Source organism: Anopheles stephensi, chromosome 3 (genome assembly GCF_013141755.1).
Source record: "Anopheles stephensi strain Indian chromosome 3, UCI_ANSTEP_V1.0, whole genome shotgun sequence".
In the NCBI taxonomy this organism is placed as follows: domain Eukaryota; kingdom Metazoa; phylum Arthropoda; class Insecta; order Diptera; family Culicidae; genus Anopheles; species Anopheles stephensi.
This window is the reverse complement of record NC_050203.1, coordinates 80,050,338-80,062,584: the sequence shown is the minus strand read 5'-3', so window position 1 is coordinate 80,062,584 and position 12,247 is coordinate 80,050,338. Positions and strand designations below refer to the sequence as shown.

Below are 12,247 nucleotides of genomic sequence, written 5' to 3'. Positions count from 1 at the left end.
CTACTTACCCATCCACTTGAATCCGGTCAGCGTTTCGATAAAGTGCAGCCCGTCCACGTTCGCAATCGAGCGGCACATCTTGCTGCTGACCGTGCTCGCTATCAGATAGCAATCGGACAGACTCCGGTCCGGATACTGTTCCCGGTAGCATCGGATTGCCCACCAGCCCAACAGTGCGCCGAGCTCGTTCCCGCTGAAAACGCGCCATTCACCGCTGCACCGGAAGAAGAAGAGCGAAAACAGAAAGCGAATTACAGAACCAACCAGTCCCTGCGGCCTTGCCCTTTTGAAAGTGCACACTCACTTGGCATCCTTTTCGGCACAGGCCAACCGATCCGCGTCCGGATCGTTAGCCAGTATCACGTCGCATCCGGTTTCGTTGGCGAGCTGCATCGACAGCACCAGGCTCGATTTGCCCTCCTCCGGGTTCGGGAACTTTACCGTGCGAAACTCCGGATCGGGATCACGCTGCTCCGGTACGGCAATGACCGCCGGCAACCGGGCACACTCGAACGCTTTCACCACGAACGGATAGCCAACGCCGTGCATGGCGGAATAGACGAACCGGAGCGGACTGGCGGCGTTGTAGTCGGTGATGAAGGGCCGCGGTACGTTCGCTTGCAGTTTGCGGAAGTACAGCTCCACCATCTGGTCGTACGGGTCGTTAAGTTTGTCCGACAGCAGCAGCTCCAGGTTCCAGGACGTTTCGAGCGGTCTGGAAGGGGTGGCAAGAAGGAGATTATTTAGGGCAGGGTACAACAAGTAACGTTCATTACTTTCTTCGCGGTTCGCGTGAGCAAGTGTACCAGTAAAGCACGAAACGAACTGATATTTTGCTTTGAATTAAACTCGCAAGATCACAACGCAAAAACATGTTTGCGACATTTGAAGCGACCTTCTGAGAATCGAGAAAGCAAACCTTTAACACCGCTGTTTCCTTGAAAAGGTTTGCACAGAACATCTCTCTCTCTCTCTCTCTCTCTCTCTCTCTCTCTCTCTCTCTCTCAGCCACTCACTAGAACATTCCCAGCTTCATCCACAATCCTGAATTCCTTCAACCAACATCTTCGTTAGTTAAACTTCCATTCCAGACACAAGAAATAACTTCACTGTTTTGACCATTTCGGCCGTAACCGACACCTTCCAGACAACGGTTTCCCTTCCGGCACCGGGCACACAAGTTCATGGTCCCAGGTACCACCACCACCACCACCACCAAATGCTCGTTCAAAGCGATCAACAGCAAGCTGCTAAATGAAGCTGGCCTTGCTGATTGCATACTTTCAGGCGCGACTGTCTTCAAACTCGTCCATCAAGGGTATGCCGGTCGCTACATTTAATCAGACCGTCGCTTGGGTTACTGTCGCTTGAGTTCTTCGTGGTGTAGCAGTGAAAACTAATTTTCAAAGTGCTGAAAATCCCATTCTGCAATTAATTCCAAGGAGGGGATGGGCCCGGCTGTCCTCCAAAAAGCCACAGGAAATTTTCGCTTCGTTTGATCTATGGTGAACGTCATGCTTTCAGCCCGGTTACGGGTGGCACAAAGACCATTGTGGGTTGCTCCTTTTACCTCGTTTGCCACCGGGGGCTTATCCTTTTCCAGCTCAGACGACAGCGCACCAGGATATTCTCTGGGACAGATGTTAAAACAGAAGGTACGTTCGCACCACATTTTTGTTTTGCTTGTTTCGTTGGGTAGAATGAGGAAGCTGATGGAGACAGTTAAGTAAAAGGACCGGCAGCACCCACTTTGCCGAGGAAACCAACGAAAGGGCGAATGCTTTTACCGGTCTGGTCTGGTTAATGGCTTTGCGCTACCCGATGGATGGATGAGGCTTTTGGCGTTTGCATTTCAATTAAAGTATTAACATCAATTTAAGGGGTATGATTTACCCCACGAGCCCTTTTTTGGTTTCAAATAGTGAGCCTTCGACTCTTGCCTAGGGACACTACAAATCACGCCAACATTAACAATTGTTCGAATAGTGTGCCTCCCGGAACACTGGTGTGACTTCGTCGGCAGCATCACCGTCCCCCCTGCTATACTTACTCCAGATTCTCCATAATTGAGGTCTGTATGTTCTTGTCGTGCGGCGGTATGATCTGGGCACTGTTCGTCCAGTACACCTTGTAACCGTTGTCTTCCTTCGGGTTGTGGGACGCCGTCACCATGATGCCGGCCAAACATTTTAGCTCCAGCACGGCAAACGGGACGAACGGTGTCGCGACCGTGCGACTGTACAGCCAGACGGGAATGTTTTCGTTCAGGAAAACGCAAGCACTTAGCTCGGCAAATCTGTCCGGATCGTGGAGGCAAATGAAATAGAGCGTGTTAGTGGATTGGAGAAAGGAATTTCAACATTAATGGTAAATTATTTGTTTGTGTACAATTTTCTGCAGCTGGTTCGTGATTAAGCCGTGCTTGTTAACAGAGAGAAGGCTAGCTTGTAGTACGCACGTAGATAAAAGGTAAATCCTTGGTGAGGTATTAATCTGACATTTATCATTCTTTAGCGGTTCTACACTGCTCCGCAAGCATTATCCGAGATTTTATTACAAAAAGAGTCACTAGAGCCTTACGAGGTGTGCTCAACAAACAGTATAGATTTTTTTTTGAATTTCAAGGATTCGGAGAGTCCGATTTTCAAAACTTTTTTAAAAGTTTATATGATGGAACAGTGTTTAACAAGCTCAGGAGGAATCTTGTTTTGTTCAAAAAGAGATAAGAATGGAAGAGGCATTCCCCACAATTACACAGGATAAAGCTCTAAACATTCTTCTTCTCTTCTTGGCTTAACGACCTGCTGGATCTTGCCGAGTCTCTAGATAGACCGTCGAATTGCTCAGAATCTCTTAAACGTATTAGGATAGATGACAAAATAATGTCACCTCGGAGATTACCAAGAGAGATAGCCTTTGTGAGCTTCATAAGAGAATAAAAATCCTCATTCTTTAGTGTGAAAGTGATTCCAAAAGCCACTAGACGTCTTTAACGCCTAGATGTAGGCAATTTGCAGGAAACATGAGCAATAAGAGAACTACATTCGCGTCATGAATTATTGATGTATTAGGAGCTTAGGCCTGGCAGGAATAAATTTGATACACCGTCAAGGAATTTGAAGATGAAAGCTTGCACTTGAAGCTGAACTTGGCATCATCGCCCAGCTATACGTCTTCGTCTTTCTGACGGACAGGTATGCTCCCATGAACCGTTCCGCTTACCTTTTGCTGTTGTACCGCCCGTCGTATCCCAGCACGACGCCACGCGACCGTTCCTCCACCGTCGGATAGCACTGCAGCAAATACTTGGCCAAACCTTGCGCCGACTGTATCACCACCAGATCGTTCATCGCATTAAACCCGGCCTGCATCACACCACGCAAACCGGCCGTACCGAACGTGAGCCGTTGCAGCAACCGATCGCCCAGCACCTTCCAATCACCGCGCCCGGCCAGATCGCGTATCTCTTGCGAATTCTTCTCGTTCTGCAAAAGGGACGAAACGAGTTGAAGCGTGTCGTTTGAAACCGCGCGCGGATTGAATTTGCACGCTCCGCTTACCTTATCCCAGCGCAACCATTCGTCTATTCGTTGGTTCAGCTCAGCGGAACCGGAATCAAACTCCATCCTGTGTGTGTGTTTTTTTCTGTCTTTTTGGCTGCACAGAAAATTCGTCCGCTGGATCAACTTTGGCGCGCGTTTGGTGGTGTCTTTTGTTGCGAACCTGGCACTGTACGAAACTTTGTACGACGTTTGCTCAACGTGGCGTGGCGTATGTGACGGATTATGTCACGATTCGTTCACGTTCGTTTCGTGAATCGTGGTTGATGCCTCTGCTGGTGGGAATTCTCAACTCTCGCCGCGTCTGTGTACGTGTACTCTGTGTTCGGGGGGTCGATGGCGGCTGTCTGCTGCTGCTGCTGTTGCTGTATCTCACACGCCTAGGGGCAGCGTGTTTTGCGGAACCTGAAAATAAATAACGCGGAGTTAAGCACCGTTCGGAATAGATTAGAAATTGTGTCTGTCTTTGGATCGGCGCTGGAAGTGATTCAGTATGACCCGGCGCGTTGGAAGGCTAGTGGAAACGGGGGGAAGAAGGGTGGGAAACGGCAGCGGAAGATGTTGTATAGTGTGGTCTTGCTTATCAAAAACAACGCTGGACACGTATTTTCGTTCGCGCCCTGATCGGCCAAATCGTAACTACGACGAGTCCCCGAAGCGTTTATGGCATGGCAGCAAGTGAGCCGCCGACTCGTACACTTGCTCTATGTACAGTAAAAATACAATTGATACAGACACTTCATCAGGGACCGCGCATAACCGAGGCGGCATTTCGTTTCAGTTTTTTCTGCTTTTAATGCGCGATAATAGGCTTATCAAATTTGCGCCTCAATTGTCAGTATATTATGTCCACGCTCGGCTGGGGGACACCGCTCCCTGAGGATTATCGGCTTACCTAGGGGAGTTGGCTCGAGACGTTACGTTAGCATACAGATTAATCATACAAATGGGCAACATTCAATGTCAAGAGCGGACACGCACCAGGAGAGCTTGTAAAGCCATTCCTCTCCAGGGAAAATATTAAAAACGAAGACCGCACCGTAGCCATCACACGAGGGGCAACAACAAAAAATGCCTCACTCGAATGCATCTTTATTGTGCAACGATTCTTTTTAAATTACATTCAGCAAACACAAATTCCATCGCAAACAACTGCAAATGAAAACGGCTCCTCTGCAACGCATCTGTCTGTTTCTAGTGGACCAAACTCTTTCCCCCAACGAAACAGCACAAAGCTGTTGTGGAAGTTGGATTTGAAATTTAAATTACATTTCTTTTCTCCACACTTCCCATCGCGCGATGACTCCAGCTGAGCAATTCGAGCCGGTAAATCCACGACCTGTATAAAACGAAGGCACAACTTTGCCCGCTGGACAGTAAACTAATTTCAACAACTATCGACCAAGGGTTGGCAAGCAAACGGTTCCATCCCATCCCAGCTCATCATCATGAGGCTATGGTTCGTCTTACTGCTCGGGTCGCTGCTGTCTGGGCAATGCATTTCGAGCGATGGTAAATGGAAAGGCAAGCGAGCAAGCAACTCGGGAGGTCATAAATAAGGAGTAATTTCTGTCCATTACAGATGCGTTCAAGAAATTGGAAGCTTGTGGTGTTAGCTTGTTCAGCTTCTGGATGACACGACTTCAGCAACAGATTGAAGATTTCTCCGCATGCAAACAGTTCAACGATGGAAATTCCGATCCGAATTGTAGGGGAAGTATTGAGTCGGCCACGATCGATCTGCAACAGGCGTTGGGTGACTATGGAGAATGTATCAGGGATATATGTTAGAGGGTGTAAATTGTACGATGAATAAAAGTAGGCAGTAGTCGATGTAATAATTATGCTCAATTATGTTTTCCTTTTCTTGTTTGGTACCTTGTTTGACATGTAGAGGGCTACCTTCACTGAGGCATATTCTACATATTTTTTTCACTGGGTAACAGATCAGTGCTACTATTAATTGACCATTTTAGGCTCAATTAAAGTGAACTGTATAACAAAATAAGGAACAAAAAAATTGGCGTACAGTTTCATAATTCACAGTTATTATGGTTTGCTTTCGAGAAATTCATGAAGAAGTTTGATTCTTCTACATCTTCTATTTTCTTTGCCTAACGACCTCTTAGGTCATGTCTGCTATTTCAGGCTTACTCGACTCAATATGATGCCCCGTAGTTGGATTGACAGTGGCCGAGGCGACAGCGGCGCCGGTCTTCACACGGCAGGGCCGGGGTTCAAATCCCATCCAGACCGCCTCCCCGTACGAAAGGCTGACTACTTTTCTACGGGTAAAATTAAGTCACAGAAAGCCAGAAATGGCATGCCGAGACCTCTCGAGGTTGTAGTGCCACAGAAGAAGAAGAAGTTGGATAGCCAGTCCTCACTACAAGGAAACCGGCCCCAGATGGGTTTTGAGCCCCGGTCCTGCCGTGGGAAGAACGGCGCCGTAGTCGCATCTTCCACCGGGCCATTCCACACAGGGATTGTCTAAATAGGAATCATTATACACAATTTCAAACTCATTCCACCACAAGCCTTGACATGACTTTAATTTTTTCTTTAATTAATTCGGCAAACCGATCAATCCAAACTTCCTTCCCAGGTCACAAAACAAATACCTCGATGGACAAATAATGAATAAATAATTGAATATGTTAGTAAATTTCGTGGGTTATGAATCTCCCAGCTTAAAATCCAGATCTGTGTCACAACTGATACCATCTTTACTAACCCATTCCCTCTTATGAGGCTGAAATCGTTCATAGAGCGACTAATGACTCTTTTTTCATTGCTCTCCAATTTCTGCTTAGTGCTCATAGTGTAAACAAATGTTGCACAACCACCACCAACTCTTGAATACATAACGGCAAGCAACATGTTGACATGTTGACAATCAAATTTGAAATTAAAATGCCATTTTTGCAACAAACAGCTTTTTTTTACCCCATTCGCATCAACTTGCAAGCTCGCACACTCAAAATGGTATAAAAAGAGTACACAAACTTACAGTCGGACGGCAGATACAACCATTGCAAGTTCAACAACAGGAAAAAACCAGAAAGAACGGCACACTCAAAAAAAGCTCATCAGCAACAGCAACAGACATAAGCATGAGAGTTTGGTTCGCCTTGTTTGCACTCCTTACGGCGGGTGCTTTAACAGTCACAGCTGAGGGTGGTTTCTTGCGGAGTTTTAAATTGGAAATAATGTTTTGTGATGTAAACATTCCCCTGTCCTTCTTTGCTTACAGATTCGCGCACAGAGCTGATAGGGTGCAGCAGTACTTTGTTTCACCTGGCCGCAAACCGTATTTCGCGGCAGTTTGAAGAGTTCGTGGAATGCAAGCAAACGGCCACGGATTGTAGGGAACCTGTTCAGCGAGGGCAGAATGCGCTCCAGCAGGGGCTGGTCGATTACATGCAATGCACAGAGTACATTCATTAGTTGGACAAAATAAATAAATCGAATCAAATTTTTCAACAATATTGCTCAGTATAGATAAAAAAATTGATTCTGAAAATTGTAAGAAAAAGAAAGCGATGTAAAATAGCCAAGAAATAACCGAAACGAAGTTTCTTGGAAACTTTTCAAATACGTCTATTCGCTGTTGCTTACGGTCGTGACTCCGTGCGGTATCGTTCCACCGCCAGAAATCCACTGCTGAACAGGCACATCAATCAACCGGCCTAACACTCATTAATTTCTTTTCAATTACTACTGTGTTTCCCGGCCAATTATTTCTCATCGTCACCATTAGAGTGTAAAGTGTGGGCCCTTCATGTTTTCACGGCCATATCCTTTTGCCCGTCGCTTCGTTTGCTCATAATTACTTGAGCATCATCCTACACGTGCAGAATGCGTCCACAGGAGACAGAGAGAGAGAGAGAGAGAGAGAGATGTAGATAGCGAGAGAGAGTGAGAGCGCTGATCAATTAATCAGCCCGCTCGGTTGGGCGCTGGAGGTTTGAAGCGGACCCCATTTATCATAACATTTTCCACCCGGACAGACAGACGGCCGGCCCCCCGGTTTTTGAAGTGAAACTGTGTACAAAAGCCTTCAAGTCAAACAGACACACCGACACAGCAAAAACGATGGTTTGAAAGGACCCCCGTAGTCCATGGGGAACGGTGGAAAGTAACAGGACGAAGGAAGACTCGAAGCGAAAGAAGAAAAAAAAAACAACTCGTCTTTAACTTTGTACCCTACAAATGTGCAGCAAACATTTTCTTTTGCATTCATTAGCAGGGTCGGACGTACAGCCGAGCAACCTAACGTTGATAAGGGCCCAGCAGTCCGGTCGCTCGGACTGACGAAGGATACTACTCTGCCAAAGGTTAGATGGCAGTCGTTTGAAAGGGCTTTTTGGGGGGGATTATTTTTTTTGCTGTCTCTGCATAAACTGCCTTGACTTGTAGGATGATGACTAAGCTGTTACACTGTTATTTTCGTGCGTTTCGGCGAGATTTGGTCGACGAGATCGGTCGGACTATCTTTGAGAGATTAAATCGGTGTGGATATTGAGAGTGATTTGAGTCCCCGTGTGGATTGATAGCTTTGATTGTTGTGTGTTGGTGGCTGAAAGCTCCTAATACAAAGATGTCTTGAGGACCTTTAATATCCAAGAAGTTTGAACGATATTGGAAGTTCAAGTTGGCTTGACGCCGTATTGTCAGGGCTTCAACAATGTTAAACGCCAAATGAAGTAGAATTCAAATCCAATACATAGAATTGGCAAAACTCCACGGGAATGAGTTAAAAACTACTAAAATCTTCAATACCGATGACTTATTCTTGGGCTTTTGATGGTATCCTAAGAATCTTCGACGGCTTGGCAATATCAAATAACACCCTTAAATACAGCTCCCAAGCTATATCTAGCAAATCATGGTACCGTGCTAGTAGTAGCCCTTAGAATTGCTTTGTAATAAGAAATTGTGAGACAGGTAATCAAATAAGTTTTGCTGTCCGGAAGTTTTACGGCTTACATTAGACAACTGGCAGCTTGGATGAACGGGCATTGGGTGGGCTTCAGGAAGTGAGAACCCCTTGACTGTTTTATTTAGCTGAAAGTGTTGAATTTTAGATTGACTAGCTTCTCCTACTAACTGACAAGCAAAGCTCGTATTTTGCAGCATTTAAATTAAACTACAGAGTTTTTAAATTAAAACCCTGGCATATTTCCATATTATCAAGCCCTTCTATCGAAATAAATAAAAACAACTTTCTTGAAAATGTCAATAAAATTAAATTTCACTTCTCTGTCTTTAATTCATTGGTTCACTTTTACAGGCGTTTTTCGTAAGCAGTTACTCAATTACGCACAACCCCGGAGTTGTATGGTTATCAATTTAATAGACTTTTTTTTTTGTTCAAACCCCGTAAGTAAGTAGTACACGCCCCGACGTGAGACTGTCAAATTCAAAGCATTACTTATCTTTTTTCATCTTCAAACACGCCTACGGCAACAACCGAGCCCATTTGGACGAGAGATGCTTTGCCATAACGACCCTGTTCTATTATTCATGCAAGATCCACCCTCTATCTACATACCTCGAAGACGAAGAAAAAAAAAGGGACGAAGTTTAAGCACTTGTATCGTTTGACTTGGCTTTACTAACAATTTAGGAAAGACAGAAGAGAAAAAAATTCCAACAGCTCCTTACATACAACTCATGTTAAAGTTAACCCCAAAAAAGGTACATTGCGATAAGCGCACGTTTAGGTCGAATCGATCCACATCATGCAAATGGGTAAGCTAAACTGTTACCAACACTTTGATCTTTGACCACGGTCAACGGCAACTACCGGTAGAGTTTGATACGTCCACTTACGGGACTTCTACAGCAATGGAAGAAAACACTTTACCCTTAAAACATTAGTCCCCAAAAACACATTCTCCAACAGTTGGACACGAACCTTAACGGCTGCGTAACGACGTCATGCGATCTAATTCCCTGTATTCCCTGGTGGCTTATTTTCACTGCCAATGTGGCAGTTACGTTCGCACCGTAATGTTGCTACCGTTTGTGGCAGGAGAATGGATAAATACTAAATTTTCCCAACTTACCCCCGAAAAACGAAGCTCTTGGCTGAAGAACATGTAGGTCACAACGGCTACGAAAGCACAACACGATGAGATTTCAATTTGATGTTCTGAGCCGGTAAAAGTGGTAGAAACTTTGAAATCGAACCGAACGATTGAAATCGATACTTGATACCGTTCCAGGTGGGACACAGCTATTGCCTCCATTGCGTTCGAAACAAAAATGGAAATTAGGCTTAATGTACGGGCGAAGGACAGACGCATGAGAAAAAAAGATAAAACTTTAAGATAATGGGTGAGAAGAAACAAAACAGGCTAAACAAGACTATAAAAAAGATCATAAAAATACTAAAATAAGAGGAAAGTGGAAGAAACAACAAAAAAAATGAAAAACGATTAAATTTTTCAGTTATGGACAAGAAAAATTAGAAAAAAGTAATTAAACTTGAAAGAAAAGGTGAAGTTGTAGAAAGAAAACATAAATTGAGAAAAACTGTATATTAGAAAACCAAATTCGAAAAAATGTTTCAAAAGAAAAATAATTCAACAAATATAAAGTGGATGAAAACGTAATTAAGTTAATAAAAAACATAAAACATACACAAGAAAAGAAAGAACTTCAAACGTCAAGGCAAAAGTGATGAAAATAAAAATAAATAACCAACAAGGTTAACAGAGCACCAAACTAAACATCATTTTCATTCATGACGACCAAGGCCGAAGGTCATCTAACGATAAAATTATCACCTTGGGCCGATAATTAATGATCAATTTGCGTGTTGCCATTTTCCAAAAATCGTTTTCGCCATGTTGTTCTGCTGCTTTATATCATCGTTACGATAAAAGGATCAACGTGTCCCGTTGGTAGGCTTCCCCCAAAACTGACTGCTAAAGGCCTAAATAAAGAAACTAACCGACACCGGCGACAGTCATCGTCATAAATCAGAAATCCATCCCCTGTCCATTCATTTGCCACCAAACAGCCGGCTAGCAAAGGCAAACGTATTGTACCAAATCCCTGCGACGTGACACGAGACAGTTGCTGTGTGTGACAGAAATAAGTGCGTAGAAGCAGGGTGTTGGGGGTGAGGATATCTTAGGGGGGACCCAAAAACAAATAACATAAACAAAAGGAAAGCTCATGTTATTTTCGTCGTCACCGTCATGGAATGGTTTTTGCACATGAAATAAACCATCTCACGCTACCCCATTTTGCACTTCACTAACCAGCGAAAGGACACACACTAATGTGCGTGCGTTTTGTCGAATGTTTTGTTTACCAACCGCGCCAACCCAAGCGTCTACTCGTTTCTTCCAAACACACACTAACACACACACTGACGCCAAACTGTGCTGAGTGCTGTCAGCTGGCAAAGATCTCGGTGGAGGTGTTTGACAGATGGCAAACAACAAATGCATTGCGCTTAGTACACACGCGTTTCATGCATTTTTGCCAAACTCACTGCACTTTGACTGCACAAATAAACCAACTAAACATTACCGTTTTAATTTCACACACCGCGGAGTTCCCGCCTTCACACGAGACTACAGTAGCAAGTAGGAACGGAGCGAAATCACGTTGAACTGATCACGCGGTACGAAAATGTTGCTCGGCCTGAAAGCATCGGCCTCTAATCTGCTCCACACCGGACCAGTATTGATTTTCGACGGCGTTGGCAGTTTACTGGTGTGTATGTGTGTGGGGGCTTTATAGGTAACGCATAGTGAAGAAGAGTCATGTGTTAGTGTTTTAAAAATTATAAAAGAATTTTTGAAATTATTTGCTGTGTAGGTAATTTTTTTTTAATTTATCCTTCAAAACGTAGTTTTTGTATATTTGAAAAAATATTTTATAAAAAACTTATATAAAATAAACATACGTGGTTCACCATAGAATAGTAAAAATAGAGTAATCACAAAGAGTAGTTTCGAGCGTCATCCTATATCATACTCATGTTTATAATACAATGTTGAGTTCTTGGATTAGATTTTGTATGTTACGTGGTTGTCCAATGACAAGTTTTTTAAGAAATCGATTCGCAATGTCATGCTGACTCTTGTTACACTTGTAAACTTTATAAAACATTCAAAAGACAGAAGTATAGAGCTTAACAGGTCATACAATCGTAAACTAATATTTGATTATTCAAAATGCATTTAAATAAAATAGTATTTCTCAAAGCATTATGTTTAAAGAGTAGTGCAAATTCGATTTTAAAATAAATAAATACACAAATATAAATAAGCCGAAACATGAATGAACTCAATTGCATTTTAAGCATCTTCCGGTGCATACATAAAAAAGTATTCATTCAAAGAATTGCACTCCAACAACAACTCTAGGGAGATTCCGAGAATAAGGAAAAAACCCCCTCAGTGTCTGTTTGCAGAAGCCGCAGTAAAAGTGCAGTGCAGTGTTTACCCGTGCCTGCCTCTCCGTCGTACGTACCGGGCATGCGCTCCTACATCGCTCCTCGTCGCGTGGTTCGTTTCGTGTTTTTATGAATGACAAATACACACCGAAGTCGAACACTGACGCTCGGGCCGGAAAAGAACCAAGAGAACCACGATGAATCCTACACGACTCACCGACAAACACAATCGCACTAAGCACAATCCGTTCTAGTTAAGGCAATACCA

General features: G+C 43.9%; 3 protein-coding genes across 6 annotated transcripts in view; 2 read left to right on the top strand and 1 right to left on the bottom strand.

Moving 5' to 3' along the window:
* The window catches only part of LOC118509161 (phosphoglucomutase-2), a 60,910-nt gene that overhangs the window by 1,231 nt on the left and 47,432 nt on the right, over window positions 1-12,247 (bottom strand). Inside the window, exons 1-6 of one of the 3 annotated variants that reach the window (XM_036049410.1) lie at window positions 12,057-12,214; window positions 3,561-3,965; window positions 3,223-3,485; window positions 2,051-2,296; window positions 305-715; window positions 9-214 (exon numbers count right to left, since the gene is read on the bottom strand). In XM_036049410.1, coding sequence (XP_035905303.1) covers window positions 9-214; window positions 305-715; window positions 2,051-2,296; window positions 3,223-3,485; window positions 3,561-3,626 — 1,192 coding nt within the window. In that variant the 5' untranslated portion in view covers window positions 3,627-3,965; window positions 12,057-12,214. Of the gene's footprint in view, window positions 1-8; window positions 215-304; window positions 716-2,050; window positions 2,297-3,222; window positions 3,486-3,560; window positions 3,966-11,108; window positions 11,268-12,056; window positions 12,215-12,247 lie in introns of those variants that run through there. The other 2 variants (XM_036049409.1, XM_036049411.1) reach the window with 2 other exon arrangements.
* On the top strand, window positions 4,912-5,411 carry LOC118509165. 2 transcript variants are annotated; one of them, XM_036049423.1, is made up of 2 exons: window positions 4,912-5,072; window positions 5,143-5,411. In XM_036049423.1, the coding sequence occupies exons 1-2, from the start codon at window positions 5,009-5,011 to the stop codon at window positions 5,349-5,351; spliced, it is 273 nt and encodes a 90-aa protein (XP_035905316.1). In that variant the 5' UTR covers window positions 4,912-5,008; the 3' UTR covers window positions 5,352-5,411. The 2 variants fall into 2 exon arrangements, with proteins under 2 accessions (XP_035905316.1, XP_035905315.1); XM_036049422.1 differs by having other exon boundaries at window positions 4,916-5,084.
* LOC118509166 lies at window positions 6,482-7,048 on the top strand (the record flags this gene model as incomplete). The annotated part of the gene is made up of 2 exons (XM_036049424.1): window positions 6,482-6,737; window positions 6,814-7,048. Coding segments are annotated over 2 exons (450 nt in total), but the record flags the coding sequence as incomplete, so codon positions are not given.

What these genes read in the sequence shown, in the direction of transcription:
- LOC118509165 (XM_036049422.1), top strand. Translation starts at nt 5,009, where the DNA reads ATGAGGCTATGGTTCGTCTTACTGCTCGGGTCGCTGCTGTCTGGGCAA. An exon ending in GAGCGATGGTAAATGGAAAG is followed by an intron (nt 5,085 to 5,142) that starts GCAAGCGAGCAA and finishes TGTCCATTACAG; the next exon opens with ATGCGTTCAAGAAATTGGAA.